At 38.2% G+C, this 21,390-nt stretch overlaps 1 protein-coding gene across 10 annotated transcripts in view; it reads left to right on the forward strand.

Annotated features, from left to right (window-relative positions):
* Positions 1–21,390, forward strand: part of THADA (THADA armadillo repeat containing) — a 324,726-nt gene that overhangs the window by 70,312 nt on the left and 233,024 nt on the right. For 9 of the 10 annotated variants that reach the window (XR_014842042.1, XR_014842043.1, XR_014842044.1 and 6 more), the window contains 3 exons: positions 9,210–9,342; positions 15,731–15,844; positions 18,513–18,635. Coding sequence is in view for 5 of the 10 variants with exons in the window: in XM_085019406.1 (XP_084875532.1) it covers positions 9,210–9,342; positions 15,731–15,844; positions 18,513–18,635 (370 nt within the window). In the remaining 5 variants the exon portion in view is untranslated. Of the gene's footprint in view, positions 1–3,172; positions 4,747–9,209; positions 9,343–15,730; positions 15,845–18,512; positions 18,636–21,390 lie in introns of those variants that run through there. The other variant, XM_085019410.1, reaches the window with a different exon arrangement.

A 21,390-nucleotide genomic window follows, 5' to 3' on the forward strand; every position in this document is an offset into this window, starting at 1 on the left:
TTCCACCTGTACGTGGAACCTTGGTTTGTTCAATAACATCAGTAGATGATGTAAGACCTCATGCTTGGTGTATTTAAAGCCTGTAACTTGTGAAAGCAAACACCTTTTTTTTTTTTTTTTTTTTGCATTGTGGATAATTTTTCTCTTTTAAACCTAAAAGGCTTACTGTTCTAAGTGTAAAGGTATAGCCTCTCCCCCAATGCCAGCTTAAAATCAATAGTCTGATTTGTTATGGTACAGGAAGCTTTGCTTTGCAAAACGCTGGACTTGGGTGAGTGAGAAAAGTGGAATTCCTCCTAATAACATTAATATGGTAGAGGTTTGGAGGTGATTCTGAAATTATCAGATTACCTTTCTTCTACTTTCCCTGAAAACCTCACTTTTTTTTTTTTTTTTTTTTGGTCTTTTTAGGGCCATACCCGAGGCATATGGAAGTTCTCAGGCTGGGAGTTGGAATTGGAGCTGCAGCTGCTGGCCTACACCACAGCCACAGCAGTGTGGGATCCGAGCTGCATCTGTGACCTACACCACAACTCACAGCAATGCTGGATGCTTAACCCACTGAGCGAGGCCAGGAATCGAACCTGCTACTTCAGGGATACCAGTTGGGTTTTTTTACCACTGACTCCTCTTTTTTTTAAAATGTAAGAAGGTACATGTTTTTCACTTTCCTCTGTTTTCATCTATATGAAGGAATAATATTCTTACAGCTTTGTAATTAGACCAGAACTAATCATTCCCCCCTTGGTTGCCAGTGTATCATCCACTCTGATACGTGATGTGTAGTGTTTTAGGAATCTAAGTGTGTTATTCTGAGTAGCAGGGCTAAGTGTTTGTTATTTTTGAAATTATTGTTTATAGCTCTCTTCATTCAGATTATGATGGTGATGACTGATGGTGCTGAGCTTGAGTAAATACACATCATTTATTCCGAATGAAGGTTAGGGACCAATCCTGGTTTTGTACCAAAAACAAAACCTTCCCCCCACCTTGTGTTATTTATAATTATTTAAATGATGAAAAATAAGGAAAGAGAAGTAAGGAACCATGATAAGGTAAAAGTTTATTAACAATCATTAAATAGATAGTCTTGTTTTTATTGACATTTATTTTTCTGTACCTAGTAATGTATTTATTTGAATGAGTTTTCATTTGGAATTGCTCTTAACCTTGACAAAATGAAAGTGTGTTTATGGGAAAGGGAAATGATTTGCTTCCTTATTTACAACTTGGTAAGTAAATTATTACTTGGGAAATGAAGATGTTGGCAGAGGCTTAACCTTTACTCAGTTGAGATTACACATCATTAATTTCTTGGCAATTGAGTTTTGATAATTTTCTGGCATTTTTGCTTCATATATTGGCTTTAAATGTATTTCACATTTGCAATGTGAAATTTCACCTTTAAAATAGGAAATCAGTTGCTTTGTGTTTAACGGTGTGTGTGAAGGTTTCTTTAGGCCAGCAGTGAGTCATTCAGTTCATGTAAGAAAACAGTTTACTAACAGTAATAAATGTCCTCAGTTGTTTAAGGGAGTTAGAATACCTCCAAAATGAGTGAGACACAGTTTACCTGAAGTCAACCACAAAGAGCTTATCTGCCGAGTGGATTTTCTAGGGTATTTTAATTCTCTAGCTAGCATTCCATTCATATCACCAGTTTTGCTTCAAAACTGCTTTAACCCCCACTCTGCTGGTAGTATTCAGGGATGGAAATCAGTCTGAATGGTAACCTTACTAAGACATGATTAGGAAGGCAGTCCTTAAAAACAATACACTCTGGCCACAGGAACTTGCTTTCTGAATCATATAAAATTTGGAATTTTTATTCTACTGCTTTTTTCCTAGGGCACAACATAGTGCCAGTCAACTCCTAGGTACTTAATAGATCTTTTTTTCCAAGTGAAAAAAATGAAATCCACTGAAGCACATAATAAGAGAGTTGATAATATCTGTCATGAATCAAATGAAGCCAAATGTGCGTCTGAGCATTTAAGACAGCCACCTTGAATAATGCCTTTAATTTATTAAGCAAGAGCTTTGGTGTCAGTCTACATTTTGATTCTTAGTCTATCACCTATTAGCTATATCATCTTGGGTAAATTATTTGATTTCTCTCTGTCTCTCTCTGCTAGATTAAAAAATTAGTATGAAAGATTTAAACAGATTGAAAAATATAATGAGCATTGTAATCAACAATTGTATGAATGGAGAAAGAGCATTCCAGGCATAGAGAAAGGTCAAGTCAAAAGTCCTGAGAGGCATAGATTTAGGATATTTAACAAATAACTAGTAAGCCATTTGTTAGTGGAGTGGGTAAGGGAAAGAGTTACAGAAGATAAGGTCAGAAAGGTAATGAGGGCTAGATATTATAAGCCATAGAAAGGACTTTGGCTCTAACTCTGAGTAAAATGGGGAGCCATTGGAGGGTTTGTGAATAGAAGAGTATCATGATCTAGCCTTTTAAAAGATTGTTTTGACTGCTGTGAAAAGACTAATAGTAAAAGCAGAAAGACCAGTTAGAAGGCTACAGTATTTTTGAAATTCAAGAAAGTGATGGTGATGGTCTGAAGAGTGGTGGAGATAGTAAAAAAGTTATCTGACTCTGAATGTAATTTGAAAGTAGATTGACAGAATACGGTAACAGATTAGACTTGGTATTTGAGCAAAAGGATTTGTTACTCATATACTAGAATGGGGAAGACTGGGCAGAGTAGATTTATGGAGGAAGATCAAGAGTTTAGTTTGGAGCATGTTAAGTTTGAGATATATACTAGGCACTATATTGTGACTGCTCTGGGTTTACTTAACTTTGCTGAAGTGTATGTCCTTTAGGGTTTCTTTTTATGTAGGTCTCTGGGAGCCAGACTTATTCTTCGTATGTATCAGATTGTTTTTATCTTGGCCTCCACTTTTGAATGTAGTTTAGCTGGGTATAGAATTCTAATTGACAATTACTTTTCTTCAGTGCTTGGACAATATTGTGTCTTTTATTATTACCAACAAGAAACTTGTCTTTGAATTTTTTAAAATTGTTTTTTGTTTGTTTTTGGCCTCACCTGCAGCATGTGGAAGCACTGGGTCAGGGATCAAACCTGTGCTCTGCCAGCAACCTGAGCTGCTGCAGTGACAACATGGGATCCTTAGCCTGCTGTGCCACAAGAGAACTCCTTTTTTTTTTTTTTTTTTTTTTTTCTTTTTGGTGAAATTTTGAAAGTGTATTTTCATCACCAATATTTCCAATGCCTTTATTTTCATATATGCCTATTCTTACTTCAGTACTGCCTGATTTTCATAATTTCTTGCTGTTTTTTGAATAGAAGTTATTCCTTCATTTAGCTCTCGAATATTCTAAACAATTATTTTAAGGTTTTTGTCAGACTGTTCCATAAAATAAAGCTTCATTTAGAGTGAATTTATGTTCTAATTATTGATTTTTTAAAATTTTCTTTCTTAATATAAACCTTATTTCAGTGTTTTGAATTTTGGTTTGCTGGCTATGATTGGGAGGCTTTTTGGCTTACTCATTTATATTTTGTCTCTAGGCTCATTCCTGTCTATCACAGGAAATAGATTGGCTGGTGGCATTTTGGATCTTCCATCCACAGTGATACTGGGGATATCACAGATCAGTAATCAGAGTCTCCCTGGAGCCATGGCATTTCCTGGTGGTATAGACTCAGGCAGCTGTGGCAGTAGCCCTTTTACAACCTTTTTATGGGAGAGAAAGCCACTGAAATTCCCCATTTCTGGGGATTTAGGCAAGTTATCCACAGGAGCTGACTTTCTGGCCATTATTGCTGCTTCTAGAGTTTGGACCTAGCAGATTTCTGTTATCAGCTATTGACCTGAAACAAATAGACTACCAGTTATTTCTCCATCAAAAATGGGCTTATTCCAGATCAACAAAGAATTACAGTTTGGAGTCTGCAACCATGGCAAGCTGTGTACATATCCCATTTCCTCCCTCCACCCCCTCTACCCTCTCCACCCCCACAGACCTAGCAAGGGAAGAAGAACTCTTTTAAAGGGGGGAAAAGGAAGTTGAGAGGGCTATAGTAAAAAAGAATCTGTTGGAGGAGTTGAGAGTTCAAAGTATAGTGGCTTTTCATTGGCAGAGCTTGGTAGTCTCTCATTGGCTGAGCTCTTGCCAGGCAAGAAGTCATTCTTCTTCCTTTAGGCTTTGCTATCTTGATAGGGCATGAGAGCTCCCCCTTCTGGCTTCCCAGTTAATTGAGGTTTCTGTGTATTAATTTTTATACAGCACATTTGCTGCTTTGCATTTCTTTTATATTTTACCCATAAAATTATCTTGGTTTTTGGCTTAGTTAGTTTTAGGATTCTATTTGTGTATTTTGGTTATTATTAATATGTATTGTGGGGGCAGTTTATGTCTTGTCAAGATAAAAATAGCTGTTGCATCTCTATCAGAAGTTAAATTGAAACTCTTTAAAACTTGCTTTTCTCATAATAAAAGATAATACCTTTAGAAAATAACTTTTAAGAACTTACTAAATACTTTACAAGAATAAACTCATTTAATTCTCCCAATAGCTTTCATTTTACAAAGGGGAAAAGTGAGAAATAGAGAGACTTGACCTGGATCACACAGCCGTCTGGTGGCAGAGCAAGGATTCTGAACTAAATACCTTGGCTTCATTGTCTGTCTTCCTAACCACTGTGATATACTCCCTCATATGTCAGTTGGGGAAAATAATACTTTCTTGCAGATTTTTGTGTTGCAAGGTAAGATAAGGTGTGAAAAGCCTAATGTTAAATGCTGTGTCTGATGTATAATAGGCATTTGATAAATGTTTATTATTCTTTTCTTAATGGCAAGCAGATATATTTTCAATGTGATAATTTAAGCAAAACTTGTAAATGGATTTTGTTTAAAATGTATCATGTTTTATTTTAGTAAAAAAGGTAGGAGTTCTATTATTGGGCCCCTTGCTCTGTATGGCTATAGGGCAGGACTGGCTTGGGAGGGATCCAGATCTAGGAAGCAAGAGAATCAGCAGAATAGAGTCCAAAGGCAGAGTCCAAATTGGAAGCCCGATAACTGAAAGATTCTGCAGGAAAGCTAGTATGATCCTGGGGAATTCCAGAGCAGACCAAGAAGGTTTAGACTAGATGGTAGGAGCTGGTGCCTTGGGCATTCCCCAGAGCTCCCGACATTCCTAGATCCTTTGTGATGGGCAGAGAGATCTCTTTCAAGGGCATTTTGCCAGCTTTGACCTCATCGAACATGATTCTGACCTTTGTTTTCAAGTTTCCCAAATTAACAAGAAGCGTTTAGCCTTAGTGTGCAGCACTCAGGGGAATAAGTAGGCCTAGTTAACTGTTCATAGTTATAATAACCAAGAATCTAAATTAGGGAATTGTCTTTAGGGCCTTCACTGAAGCTATTTCCTCCGCCATCTCAATGCCCCTTTCCTCAACCCCACATATGTAGGCTTCCACCATTCTGCCTACACATCCTTCTAAGTCCAGCCCAAATTCCACCCCCTCCATGGCACTGTACTGACCTCTTGTGCATCTTGTGCCCAGTGGTTACTCTAAGAGCCTTCGAGAAAGGAAAGGTCCTTGTGAGATGCAGTATTTGGAGGAGGTTTCACCAGTATGTACGAGTAGGAATGAGCATGGAGACGTAAGCAAATTCCTAGTTGGGAATATGTAGTATGTGTGGTGTGTATATTAGACTAGGAACCAGCCAAGTGAACAACCTTATCGGAACAGAAGGTCTTTGTAGAAATTTGGAAGGATTTTTCATGTTAGATTGTAGTACGAGGGTTTGGACTAGGACATTGGGGGCCTTTCAAACTGGAAGATTTAATTAAGATGGAAAAGGAGTTAGCTCAAGGTATGTTAACAGTCAAGAGCCACTGTGAGTTCAGGTAAAGAAGGGTGATGTCTGGGAGGTGACCCATTCTTTTTTTTTTTTTTTTTTTTTTTTTTATTAAATGCTTTTTAGGGCGGCACCCATGGCATATGAAGGTTCCCAGGCTAGAGGTCCAATTGGAGCTGTAGCCGCTGGCCTACACCACAGCCACAGCAATGCAGGATCCGAACGACATCAGTGACCTACACCAACCTCACGGCAATGCCAGATCCTTAACCCACCGAGCAAGGACAGGGATCGAACCTGCAACCTCATGGTTCCTAGTTGGGTTTGTTTCTGCTGTGCCCCAACGGGAACTCCAGAGGTGGCCCACTCTGATTCCAGACCTGCCTGCTTTCTCAGATTGGTTGATTTTGCTCGAACCTCTGTGTGCCAGCTCAGGGAGGCTCAGGAGAAGCTCACTGACTGTGCTGAGGTGGGAGCATTAGTGAACTAATATTCGTTGTACTTGTATTTCAGTGCGCTTGATAGAAAAATAAGGAAATAGGAAAAACAAACAAACAAACAAAAAAAACGCTTATCTCCTGCTGTTCCTTTTCCCCTCTTGTTTTTTCCTACATTGCCCATGGTCCTGTGGTGGGGAAGAAAATCAAAGTAAATGAAATCCACAGATAATGTGAGATCAAGAAATTTTTCCTTTTTTCTCCTCTGTGACTCCAGCCTTTTCTTTAATGGTTAGGTCATGAAAAGATGACTTTGCTTTAATTCTCTTTTTTTTCCCTCCACTCACCCATTGTGGTGTAAATTAACCCAAATATTCTTAAAAGACATTGAAGAATGAGCAAAAAAGCCAATAATCATAACTATATCGTTAACACTTAAATAACAGCCCTGAGGGATTTGAATTTCAGGTTTTGACTGGGCATCTGTGTAAGGATTATACCAACTTGGCAAGATGTTAGTAATAAACTTGAGAAATTATTCTGTGAAACAGATCCATTTTATCATAATTTTTAAAAGATACAAACCCAGTGATTGGGAAGTAATTTCAGTCCTTATAATTGTAAGTGTGGGAGAATTACTTCTATTATAAAAAATTCAAACATTTTAATGGATTTTTTTATTATGAAAGTTTTCAAACAAATTTTAAACATATATAAAGCTATATAAAACATTAAAGTTTCACAAAGATACACACACATACACCCATGTATATATGGAGAGAGATGTAATAATGAACCATCTTTATCCATCACCCAGATTCAACAGTTACCATAATTTTGCCACACTGGCTACATCTATCTGGTTCATTGTTGTTTGCTGAAGTGTTAAAATACATCCCTGGTTTGTTATTTTCACTACTGTGCACTTCAGTGTGCATCTCTGAAAAAATATGGACACTGTTCTTCCATGTCCACAGTGCCACTGGCACATTCTATAAATAATTCCTTGGTGTCATATAGTATCTAATACATACATAAATATCTTTATTTCTCTATTATTTGAAAATATCTTCTTTACGTGTGCTTTTTTCAAGTTGGAATCTAAACAAGGTTCACACTTTGCATTTGGTTGTTTTTCCTTTGAATCTCTTTTAATCCTGTGGTTCAGACTGTTGGTGGCTGGTTTGGGTGGCTGAGGGAGCCAAGTGGGAAGAAGCAGGAATGAGGTGATGGATGTTAAGCCATGCTGAAAGGAAACCTTAGAATCACAGAGTCTGCTGGGAGTGGGCAGATTTGATTGTAACACTGGTGGCTAAAATGATGTTTCTAAAAAACATATCAAACTTGTAAAAATGCCTCTTTCAAAGTAATATTATTTATGTATTTTGTGCTATGCCAGACATAAATAACTAGTTTTAGTAGCTATTTGGAATGTTTATAGTCAGAAATTGAAGCTGTCTATCCTACCTCAAACTAAAATAAGCCAAAAAAAAAAAAAAATACACGTGTTTCTAAGAGATCTAATTCTCTTTACAAATTGGAGATCAGTTACCTTAAAAAAGAGAGTGTTTTTCCCTTGAACTTTTATCTCTTTATTCTCTTATTATTTTTAGTTCAATTATGATCTTCCTAAAATAGTTGTGTCTGCTACTACTAAATATGCTGTTTCTTAGGAAAATATTATATAATTTAGTAGAATGTAAGTTGAAAAAAAAAATTTTTTTTTTTTTTTTGTCTTTTTTTGCCATTTCTTGGGCTGCTCCTGTGGCATATGGAGGTTCCCAGGCTAGGGGTCGAATCGGAGCTGTAGCCGCCGGCCTACATCACAGCCACAGCAATGCGGGATCCAAGCCGCGTCTGCAACCTACACCACAGCTCACGGCAATGCCGGATCGTTAACCCACTGAGCAAGGCCAGGCATCGAACCCACAACCTCATGGTTGGATTCATGGTTCCTAGTTGGATTCGTTAACCACTGCACCATGACGGAAACTCCCCGAAAAAAATTTTATAAGTCAAAAAAATTTTTTTTGGTCTTTTATCCTTTTAGGGCCACACCCACAGCATATGGAGGTTCTCAGGCTAGGGGTCTAATTGGAGCTATTGTCCCTGACTATGCCACAGCCACAGCAACACCAGATCCGAGCCACATCTGTGACCTACACCACAGCTCACGGCAACACCTGATCCTCATCCCACTGAGCGAGGCCAGGAATCGAACCTGCAACCTCATGGTTCCTAGTCGGATTTGTTTCTGCTGTGCCACAACGGAACTCCCTAAGTCAAATGTTTTTAAGCATTCTAGAATAACATTTAATGTAATGGAACAGAATCTCACTAACAGTAATGTCCAATAACTTCAAAACATTTAAGGCTCTTTCCAAATGATTTGCTTTATTAATTCTCCACAGGATCCAAATGAAAATTTTATTTGTGATAGGCCACACATTGAGAGAGTTAAAAAGATTACTGAAATATACTTGAAGATGTGTTTTCTTTGAATATATATATATATACACACACACATATATAACCTCTATCAATGTAGAATAAAAATTTACAATAAACTGTAAGATTAGTTCTTGTTAGAAATTTGAGTTTTGCATGTAGATAGAGCTTTGGTGAAACTTGATTAACCTTCAGAACATTTTGATTGTGCAAACCTAGGTATTAAAGCTTATTGGCACACAAGACGTATTCTGCATGCTTTTGTAAGAAGTGAAAGCTGTAATAGCTTCCAATTCTAAGACCCACATTATAAAGAAGAAAGTAGATGAAAAGGAGAAAGTGAGGCATTTTTATTCCCTTCCCTCTAAATGTAAGGACATTTATAACTTCCTAACAGTGTGAATATATATCGATAGTTGACTTTTACTTTTAGATACCTGACCATTCCAGATGTTTGCTTTATATATGTCTTCTAGATGCCCTAATGTGAGCCTGCAAAAGCTCCCTGAACAGTGGTTATGGAATGTCTTAGAGGAAATTAAATGCAGTGATGCTTCATCCAAACTCTGTGCTACAAGACGCAGTGCTGGAATTCCTTTCTACATACAGGTATTTCTCTATGGGATCAAAGCGGGGGTTTTCTTTGTTTGTTTTTGGTCTTTTGATAGTAGTATATTCTAACCCTCCAACTTATTAGTGAGCATATTGCAGAAGGAACAGTTCTGTCCTTTCTATAGTATATTTCACAAGTACTGTAGCATTTGTGACTTTGTTTTCACGTGTGGACAGTATGTTCCTGTGACAGATCTGTTCTTGGAACAAACCCTGTAAGAGCACAGTCTTGCCATGTGAACGGAGGGTGGTAGAGATTTCTGCCTTTATGTGGAGTGGGAAGACATTGCTATGGCGCATTCATTGCTCACTTCCAGGAAGTGCTTATGCTACCTTTTTTTTTTTTTTTTTTAATTAGAAAATTTATCCTTCTCATTTCAATAACCCTTTAGACTCTCTTTAGACAACCAGTGTTAACAGTTTCTTTTGAATCCTTCCATAAAATATCCATGCATAAAACAATCCTAATCCTAATAGCAGGTAACTTTGTAAGTGGTTATTTCACATATATTATTTTATTTAGTCCTTCCTCAAGCCCTGCCAGATGGGTCCTATTATCATCTGTATATTGTGGGTGAAGACAATGGAGTTTAGAAAAGCTAGTTAAGTGACTTGCCAATAGCCACAGAGATAGTAAGAACAGAACTAAGACTTGGCCCAGGCACCCTGCCTCTTGAACCCCTCTCCTATAAGTGTAGAGGTGTGTCTATGTGAGAGTGCATTTTCTTTTTAATGAAGGTGAGAGCATACTGTTTTCTGCTTACTTTTTTTTATTCACTTAACATTATACCTTAAAGCGATGTCTTCTATATCAGCACACCCAGATATTGCTACTTGAAAGGAAAATATTTTATTTCCACAGTGTTGAAATTAAGAGGTTGTAACCTTTATGAATCCAAAAAATAAAAACCAAGTCCTCACAATACTAAATCAGATGTGAACTGAAAGATCATTGTTTAATATTTAGGAAGATAAAACCTAGGAAGGGAGTGGTGTAATAAAAGCAATGAAAATAAGTGAAATGAAGTCTTCTTTAGTGCCCCAACATTTTTTCCTTCCCTTTCTTATTCCTCCCTCACCTTCCCAAAGTCATAATTTTTTGGTGACAATGGGCACCAGTTGTAGAGGTTGATTTGACACAGAAGTCACCAAGGTAGTTCTGCTAGGTAGGTTTTGGTGACCTTCAAAAGTCAGTTCCTTTCTGATCTGACCTGTTCTGGATTAGCGTGGGTCAAGCTGTAATTCATTCTGACCTCTGTTTTTGCCTCGTATGTCTGTCTGAGGACAGATATTAATGCATCAGCAAGGTCTGGTTGCATGTTTGTGTCTTGTGCTTCCGTCTCTGGTTCCCAGCCAGTACTGAATATTGGTCATAGTGATAGAGTGGTCAGAACTGCACTTTCTTAGCCCAGCCTCGAGAAGAATGCTGTAACCGCACACAGCTATTGGAGGAAAAAAAACTATGGTTGGCAGAAGACACATCAGTAATCACAGATAGCTTTCGTATTGATTTATTTATTTGCTTTTTAAGGGCCACATATGTGGCATCTGGAAGTTCCTGGGCTAGGGATCGAATTGGAGCTGCAGTTGCTAGCCTACACCACAGCCACAGCAACACAGGATCTGAGCCGCTTCTGTGACCTACACCACAGCTCACGGCAGTCCACTGAGCAGGGCCAGGAATTGAACCTGCAAACTCATGGGTACTAGTCGGGTACGTAACTCACTAAACTACAATGGGGACTCCATAAATAGCTTTCTTATTTATTTTAGTTGAATAAAATCTAAATTATTAGAAAAATATGTTCAGAAAGGGCCCATTTTTCTTAGCATGACTTACCAATAAAGTGATATTCTTATGCTGGTGGAAACTTCTGCTTGGTGTTAGCCATAGAGAAAAACGGCCTACTTCATTCGTGAACTTACCTTTTGTGTAGACAGATATAAAAATTTTTTGAATGGTCATTAAAAAATAGTGTACGGGACTTCCCGTGTGGCTCACAACATAACTACTCGGCGTTACTTCTAAAAGAAGAACAAAAAAGACCTAAAGTCAGCAGAAGGAAGGAAATTATAAAGATCAAAAAAGAAATCAACAAAATAGAGACTCAAAAAACAATAGAGAAAATTAATAAAACCAAGAGCTGGTTCTTTGAAAAGGTAAACAAAATTGACAAACCCCTGGCTAGACTCACTAAGAAGAGGAGAGAAAGAACCCAAATAACCAAAATTATAAATGAAAAAGAAGAAATCACAACGGATACAGCAGAAATACAAAAAACCATAAGAGAATACTATGAACAACTATACAGCAACAAGTTTGACAATCTGGAAGAAATGGACAATTTCCTAGAATCTTACAGCCTGCCAAAACTGAATCAAGAAGACACAGACCAACTAAACAGACCGATCACTAGAAATGAAATTGAAGAGGTCATAAAAACACTCCCTACAAATAAAAGTCCAGGACCAGATGGCTTCACAGGTGAATTCTATCAAACATATAAAGAGGAACTGGTGCCCATCCTCCTTAAACTCTTTCAAAAGGTTGAAGAAGAAGGAATACTCCCAAAGACATTCTATGATGCCACCATCACCCTCATTCCAAAACCAGACAGAGATACCACCAAAAAAGAAAACTATCGCCCAATATCATTGATGAATATAGATGCAAAAATTCTCAACAAAATCTTAGCCAACCGAATCCAACAACATACCAAAAAAATTATACACCGTGACCAGGTTGGATTCATCCCAGGTTCACAAGGATGGTTCAACATACGCAAATCGATCAGCATCATACACCACATTAACAAAAAAAAGTCAGAAATCATATGATCATCTCAATAGACGCAGAAAAAGCATTTGACAAAGTCCAACATCCATTCATGATCAAGACCCTTGCCAAAGTGGGTATAGAGGGAACATTCCTGAATATAATCAAAGCCATTTATGATAAACCCACAGCAAATATAATACTCAATGTGGAAAAACTGAAAGCCTTCTCACTCAAATCTGGAACAGACAGGGATGCCCACTCTCACCACTGCTCTTCAACATCGTTTTGGAAGTCCTAGCCACAGCAATTAGACAAACAAAAGAAATAAAAGGCATCCATATAGGAAGAGAAGAGATCAAACTGTCACTGTATGCAGATGACATGATACTATACATAGAAAACCCTAAGGACTCAACCCCAAAACTACTTGAACTGATTAATAAATTCAGCAAAGTAGCAGGATATAAGATTAACATTCAGAAGTCAGTTGCATTTCTGTATACAAGCAATGAAATATTAGAAAAGGAATACAAAAATACGACACCTTTTAAAATTGTACCTCACAAAATCAAATACCTCGGAATACACCTGACCAAGGAGGTAAAGGACCTATATGCCAAGAACTCTAAAACTTTAATCAAAGAAATCAAAGAAGATGTAAAGAAATGGAAAGATATTCCATGTTCCTGGATAAGAAAAATTAATATTGTAAAAATGGCTATACTACCCAAAGCAATCTATAGATTGAATGCAATCCCTATCAAATTACCCATGACATTTTTCACAGAACTAGAACAAACAATCCAAACATTTATATGGAACCACAAAAGACCCAGAATCGCCAAAGCAATCCTGAGAAACAAAAAACCAAGCAGGAGGCATAACTCTCCCAGACTTCAAGAAATACTACAGAGCCACAGTCATCAAAACAGTGTGGTACTGGTATCAAAACAGACAGACAGACCAATGGAACAGAATAGAGAATCCGGAAATAAACCCTGACACCTATGGTCAATTAATCTTTGACAAGGGAGGCAAGAACATAAAATGGGAAGAAGAAAGTCTATTCAGCAAGCATTGCTGGGAAACCTGGACAGCTGCATGCAAAGCAATGAAACTAGAACACACCCTCACACCATGCGCAAAAATAAACTCCAAATGGCTGAAAGACTTAAATATACGACAGGACACCATCAAACTCCTAGAAGAAAACAGAGGCAAAACACTCTCTGACATCAACATCATGAGTATTTTCTCAGGTCAGTCTTCCAAAGCAATAGAAATTAGAGCAAAAATAAACACATGGGACCTCATCAAACCGAAAAGCTTTTGCACAGCAAAGGAAACCAAAAAGAAAACAAAAAGACAACTTAAAGAATGGGAGAAAATAGTTTCAAATGATGCAGCCGACAAGGGCTTAATCTCTAGAATATATAAACAACTTATACAACCCAACAGCAAAAAAACCAATCAATCAATGGAAAAATGGGCAAAAGACCTGAAGAGACATTTCTCCAAAGAAGATATATAGATGGCCAGCAAACACATGAAAAAATGCTCAACATCGCTGATTATAAGAGAAATGCAAATCAAAACTACCATGAGATACCACCTCACACCAGTCAGAATGGCCATCACTAATAAGTCCACAAATAACAAGTGCTGGAGGGGGTGTGGAGAAAAGGGAACCCTCCTGCACTGTTGGTGGGAATGTAAGCTGGTACAGCCACTATGGAGAACAGTATGGAGATACCTTAGAAATCTATACATAGAACTTCCATATGACCCCGCAATCCCACTCTTGGGCATCTATCTGGACAAAACTCTACTTAAAAGAGACACATGCACCCGCATGTTCATTGCAGCCCTATTCACAATAGCCAGGACATGGAAACAACCCAAATGTCCATCGACAGATGATTGGATTCGGAAGGTGTGGTATATATACACAATGGAATACTACTCAGCCATAAAAAAGAATGACATCATGCCATTTGCAGCAACATGGATGGAACTAGAGACTCTCATACTGAGTGAAATGAGCCAGAAAGACAAAGACAAATACCATATGATATCATTTATAACTGGAATCGAATATCCAGCACAAATGAACATCTCCTCAGAAAAGATAATCATGGACTTGGAGAAAAGACTTGTGGCTGCCTGATGGGAGGGGGAGGGAGTGGGAGGGATCGGGAGCTTGGGCTTATCAGACACAACTTAGAATAGATTTACAAGGAGATCCTGCTGAATAGCATTGAGAACTGTCTAGATACTCATGTTGCAACAGACCAAAGGGTGGGGAAAAAAAAAATGTAATTGTAATGTATACATGTAAGGATAACTTGATCCCCTTGCTGTACAGTGGGAAAAAAAAATAGTGTATGTTTTCTGTACATAAATATATTGTGAAATATTTCTTTTTTAAAACTAAGTCTTGCGCCTGTGTATCTTTACTTTCCTCTTTATGGATTATACATGCTTCAAAAGGAGGTGAATAGTTTGAAACTTGCATTTTTGGCAGCCAGTAGCTACATACATTTGAATTTTTCCAACTGTTCCCAGTCCTACATAACTATTAATAATCTCTTTTATGTCTCTGTTGATTTGCCCATTCTGGACATTTCATGTAAGTGGAATCATATAATAATGTGGTCCTTGTTTCTCTTCTCTTTTGCTTAGCACCATATTTCTTTTATTTATTTATTTATTTTTTTAAGGACCACACCCACGGCATATGGAGGGTTCCAGGCTAGGAGCTGAATCCGAGCTGTAGCCGCTGGCCTGCACCACAGTCACAGCAATGCTGGATCTGAGCCGTGTCTGCGACCTACACCACAACTCACAGCAATGCTGGATCCTTCACCCAGAGAGCGAGGCCAGGGATTGAACCTGAATCCTCATGGATGCTTAGCATCATATTTCAATGCTCATCCATGTTGTAGCATGTATTAGGACTTCATTCCTTGTTATTGCTTCAAGTGGTTTGATACTCCCATTTTTATATTTATTGAAGATTGGCAAATTGTTAGAAACAAAATAAATAAGCAGCTCTTGATAATTCAAATATAAGGCCCCCTTTGAAATTTGTAGTGTGTCCTTTAGTTTGGAGTTTCTGATGCTACAGTTTGATAGGTCTGCAGGTAGATGCTTGTGAAGAATAACTGATCAGTCTCCAGGGAGTTTCCAAATCTTTAAAAAAAATTTTAACCCAGAGGTTTGTTTTTCAAGTAAAGAGAAGTTTTCTGTTGGATAAATTTGTTACGAAAACTGACTTGCCTATTTTATCTGAGACCCTCCATCTCTTTACGGTCCTAGAAGAGTTGTCAACAAGAGCCATTTTCAACCTCTTAGAATTATATAACTAACAAGGAAACTGGAGGTGACCTTAGAAATTCCCTGACATCACCACCTAGTTTTGCAGGTGAAGAATCTGAGGGCTGCAGAAGTTAAGATGCTTGCCCAAGGCCATATGGCTTAACTAACTTGTGTAACACAGCATGTTTTTATAAAGTGGATTTTGCATTTGGGGATCAGTTCTGGGAAGTAGCAAATAGATGTATATGAAATAATAATCCTGATAATTGTTGCTTTGTTTTTCCATAGGCTCTGTTGGCGTCTGAACCTAAGAAAGGCAAAATGGATTTGTTGAAAATAACAATGAAAGAGTTAATCTCTTTGGCTGGACTTACAGATGACTCAAAGAGCACAGTCCCTAAGGTAATAATGGAAAAACACAAACCCTGCTAGGAAGACAGTGGTTTTAAATCTGTGCAGTACTTTATAAAACAAAACAAAACAAAACAAACCTGCTAAAGATACAGAACTCTCTCTCTCTCTCTCTCTCTTTTTTTTTTTTTTTTTTGGTCTTTTTTCCTTTTTTAGGGCTGCACTCACAGCATAAGGAGGTTCCCAGGCTAGGGGTCCAATCGGAGCTGTAGCCGCCAGCCTACACCGCAGCCATAGCAACGCTGGATCCTCAACCCACTGAGCGAGGCCAGGGATCGAACCCACAACCTCATGCTTCCTAGTTGGATTCATTAACCACTGTGCCATGACAGGAACTCCAAGATACAGAACTCTTAAAGATAAGACAGATAATTGAAGCTTATTTGGATGGGTTGTTTTGGTTTGGTTTTTCCAGTGCACAAAGTAAACCATTGCTTTAGTTGTTGTAGATTGACCAAGATGATCAGGTGTTTTTTTTTTGGTTTTTGTTTTTTGTTTTTAAATTTTGTTTAAAGTATAGTTGATTTACAGTGTTGTGCCAATTTCTGCTATACAGCAGTGACCCAGTCATATATATATATATACACACATTCCTTTTCTCATGTTATCTTCCATTACAGTCTGTTACAAAAGGCTGGATATAGTTCCCTGCGCTATACAGTAGGACCTCCTTGCTTATACATTCTAATTATAATAGTTTGCATCTACTAACCCCAAACTCCCAGTCCATCCCACTCCCACCCTCATCCCCTTAGCAACTACAAGTCTGTTCTCTATGTCTGTGAGTCTGTTTTGTAGATAGGTTCATTTGTGCCATATTTTAGATTCCACATATAAGTGATAATCATATAGTATTATTTGTCTTTCTCTTTCTGACTTAACTTCACTTAGTATGATAATCTCTTATTTATGGCTGAGTGGTATTCCATTATATATATATATATATGTATATAGATGTATGTGTGTGTGTGTGTGTGTGTGTGTGTGTGTATATATATATGCACCACATCTTCTTAATCCATTCATCTGCTGATGGACATGTAGGTTGTTTCTTGACTATTGGAATAGTGTTGCTGTGAACATAGGGAAACCAAATCAAGAATCCATTTCCACTGGGTTTTTTGCTGTCATTTTTTATTTTTTTTTTTTAGTGATGCACCTGTGGCACATGGAAGTTCCCAGGCTAGAGAGCAAATCGGAGCCACAGTTGCTGGCCTACACCACAGCCATAGCAACATGAGATCCGAGCCACGTCTGTGATCTACATCATAGCTCACAGCAATACTGGATCCTCAACTCACTGATCGAGGTCAGGGATTGAACCCGCATCCTCATGGATACTAGTCATGTTCGTTAACCACTGAGCCACGACAGAAACTCCTTCATTGGACCTTTTTTCCAGTTCATTTTTCAAGAGAAGCTTAACGTGTGCATATCTTTTATGTTCCATTTAAAGTTCATTGCACAAGTGCTGATTTATAGCATCTTCATTGTTGTTCAACTCTAAATATTAAAAAGTTTTTTCTTTGACTAGTGTTTTAAAATGTGTCAACTTTAAAAGTATGTAAAGGAATCGATGTCTAACTCAATTCCACCATGATGAAAGAAGAATCTGTAACGTATTAATTATTTGGTATTTTTTGAGGCTTTATTTGTGGCTAGGTTTGAGGTCATTTTAAAAAATGTTTCAGAAGTTACCACTGTGGCACAATGGGACTGGTGGTTTCTTGGGATTACTGGGACACAGGTTTGATCCCTGGTTGGGCACAGTGGATTAGGGATCTGGTGTTTCTACAGCTATGGCTTAGGTTGCAGCCACAGCTGGGATCTGATCCCTGGCCCCCAAACTCCATATGCTGCAGAACTACATATATCTGTTAGATCACTCTTTTTTATTGCATTGTTCAAAGCTTGCTAGCTTAAGAAATTGATTTATCAATTATTAGGTATGTTTTATTAAAATCTGCTATTTTGGAGTTCCCTTTGTGGCTCAGTGGGTTAAGAACCCGACCAGAATCCTTGACAATGCAGTTTTGATTCTTGGCCTTGCTCAATGAGTTAAGAATCTGGCATTGTCCTGAGCTACAGTATAGGTTGTGGATGCAGCTTGGATCTAGCGTTGCTCTGGCTGTGGTGAAGGCTGGCGGCTATAGCTCCGATTCTACCCCTAGCCTGGGAACTTCCGCATGCTGCAGGTGCGGCCCTAAAACAGATAAAAAAATAAATAAATAAAATAAAATCTGGAGTTCCTGTCGTGGCGCAGCAGAAACAAATCTGACTAGAAACCATGGGGTTGTGGGTTCGATCCCTCGCTTCACTCAGTGGGTTGAGTATCTGGCATTGCCATGAGCTGTGGTGTAGGTCACAGATGAGGCTCAGATCCTGCGTTGCTGTGGCTCTGGCATGGGCCGGCGACTGTAGCTCTGATTGGACCCCTAGCCTGGGAACCTCCACATGCTGAGGGCGTGGCCCTAAAAAGCAAAACAAACAAACAAACAAACCAAAAAACAAAATAAAATCTATTTCACTTGCAACTTGTCCATTTCTTCTTATACTTTGGTAATTTCTCATTTTGAGGCTATGATTGTTACTGGGTATGTATAGATTTGAAATTATTCCGGTCTTCGACTTATAACTAATTTTGAACTTTTTATTCTAGGTTCATGCTTTAAATATCCTTAGAGCCTTGTTCAGAGATACACGTCTGGGAGAAATTATTATCCCTTATGTTGCTGATGGAGCTAAGGCTGCAATTCTGGGCTTTACATCACCAGTCTGGGCAGTAAGTGCTTTTGCCATTTATTTTCATTGACTTAATTATACCTCTGAGTAGGTTTTAATAAACTAACCTTTCTCTGGATGATAAAAAAATATTAATTGCATTTTATCAAGGAGGTAGTCCAAGGGATAAATCCTTGGATCAAGCTGCATTTTGACCGTTGGTATTTTATGACTACATTCTGTCTCCTGTTGACTTACTAGCCATAACTCTCTGTTTTATTATCTTAGTGTTTGTTTTCTTTTAGAGTTTATAGTATTAAACATCACAATCTACCCTCAAGTGATATTTTACCACTTCACTTAAAGCATAAGAACCTAACAATATGTACCCCCATTTCGCTCTTCCTGATCTTTGTGCTTTTATTATACATTTTACTTTTATATACAATGTACACCCACACTACATTGTTATCATTTTTGTTTAAACTGTCAATTATCTCTTTTTAAAAATTTACCGTTTTAACCATGCAATTCAGCAGCAGTAAGTACCTTCACCATGCTGAGCAGTCATCACTACTGTCCATTTTCAGAATTTTTTCATCATCCCAAACAGAACTCCATACCCATTAAACAGTAACTCCCCATCTCCACCAGCCCCCAGCCCCTGGTAACCTCTGTTCTACTTTTTGTCTCTATGAATTTGCCTATTCTAGGTGTCTTATGTAAATGGAATCATACAGTATTTGTTCTTTTGTGTCTGGGTTATTTCATGTAGCATCGTGTTTTCAAGGTTCATCCATGTTGTAGCATGTAATATAACGTCATTCTTTTTCAAGGCTGAATGAAATTCCATTGTGTGGATATATGACATTTTGTTAATTCATTCCTCCGTTGACAGACTTTTAGGCTGTCTCTTTCTGGCCAATATGAATAATGCTACAGTGAACACTGGTGTATAAGTATCTGTCTGAGGTCCCCTGCTTTCAATTCATTTATGTATATCATATAGTAATTACGTATTTTAACTTTTTGAAAAACTACCAAACTGTATTAACAATGGCAGCACCATTTTATACTCCCATTACAATGCACAAGCGTTCCATTTTCTTCACATCCTTGCAAACACTTGGTATTTCCATTTTTTTTGATAGCAGCCATCCTAACAGCTATGAAGTGGTATTTCATTTGTTGTTTTGATTTGCATTTGATGTTGAGCTGGAAGCAGACTGACTTTTAAGGATCTGAATGTGTCTTTCTTGTGGATGTTGTAGGCTCTGGGTATCAGTTGTAGAGCAGAGTGCTGGAAATATACTCTATTAAAAGGTGAAAAAAAAGGCATGAAACATTAAAATGGGGGAGGTTAAATGCTGAGTCACACACACACACACACACACACACACACACACATCACATATATTTGCAATGTTATCTCGGTACAAAAGCTTTTTGATTCAGAATGCTAAGATAGTGGGCAATACCCAGTACAGTTGTTGGATTTAAACTTTCATATATATATATTTTGTGTGTGTGTGTGTTTTTGCCTTTTCTTCAGCCGCTCCCACAGCATATGGAGGTTCCCAGACCAGGGGCCCAATAGGAGCTGTAGCCACCAGCCTGCGCCAGAGCCACAGCAATGTGGGGTCCGAGCCGCATCTGTGACCCACACCATAGCTCACGGCAACGCCGGATCCTTAACCCACTGAGTGAGGCCAGGGATCAAACCCGCAACCTCATGGTTCTTTGTTGGATTCGTTAACCACTGCGCCACGACGGGAACTCCTAAACTTTCACATATTTTTTTAAAATAGTTCTTAAGAGAAACACTGTGATTTTATTGTTTTTCTACATCATCATGCCTTCTAGAATCAAGGAGACTAACCTAGAGTTTGTAGGCACTTGACTATGGCTTTATAAAAAAAAAAAAAAAAAAAGAAGACTGGCAAAGTGAAAGGAGAAAAGAAGCTAGACCTTAATATGTTACCTGCAGAATAGAGAATTTACCGGAAAGGCAGGCTTTCCAATTAGTGAGCTGCCCAGACCATTTCCTAACTGTCTGATGAGCCTCTAATTGAGAGTCAGTATATTGCCGTGCAGCCCAAGGCAGTGACTCCCGATGTATAGAGGGATTGTCAAGGTTGCCAGCTGCTGCCTGGAAAACTGTACATCTTGCTGTTAGAAAGATAAATGCCTGCGGTTCTGTCTAGGAGCATTGCCTAACTACTCCTGAGGACACGGTGTTTCCCTCTTGCATTTACAGGAAAAGGGAGCAATACCTGTATACCGTCAGGAAAGGTAGGCAGGAATGTGGCTTGACCATCAGGAAGAGTAGAGATCGTAAAACTGATTGCCAGAAATATTAGTGTTGTTTTCTTCCAGCCGTGAATTCTAGATGAACAGAGGCATGTTCTCTGGGAAAGGGCTTTCAGAGAGTGAAGGCTGGTGACTCTTTCAACTTTTTAGCAGCACAGAGTATCAGAAATGAATAGGTCATTTTTTAGAAATTCCTTTCTTGAGACCTTTTAAACAGTAACACAGGTGCACTGCAGAAAGTCTGAAAATAAAAAACACAAAAAGTTAAGTCCCCTGTTTAGTTACCATACGGATAGAATAATTTTTAGTGTTCTGTTGCATTTTCTTGCTCTTTTTTTCTCTGTGGGTTTTATATGTGGGTAGTACTCATATGCACACATCTATTTACAAAAGCCTGCACAAATGTACATAAGTGCTTATGTATAGTTTTATTTGGGGAGATCTACTCTTTTAATGCCAATTATAAAGGAATCTTTTGTTTCTATTGTGTTCAGTTTGTTTGCTTT

This window comes from Sus scrofa, chromosome 3 (genome assembly GCF_054392235.1).
Source record: "Sus scrofa isolate SSC_HxYL_T2T_F1_AM1 chromosome 3, Sscrofa_HxYL_maternal_Yorkshire_Landrace_v2.0, whole genome shotgun sequence".
Taxonomy (NCBI): domain Eukaryota; kingdom Metazoa; phylum Chordata; class Mammalia; order Artiodactyla; family Suidae; genus Sus; species Sus scrofa.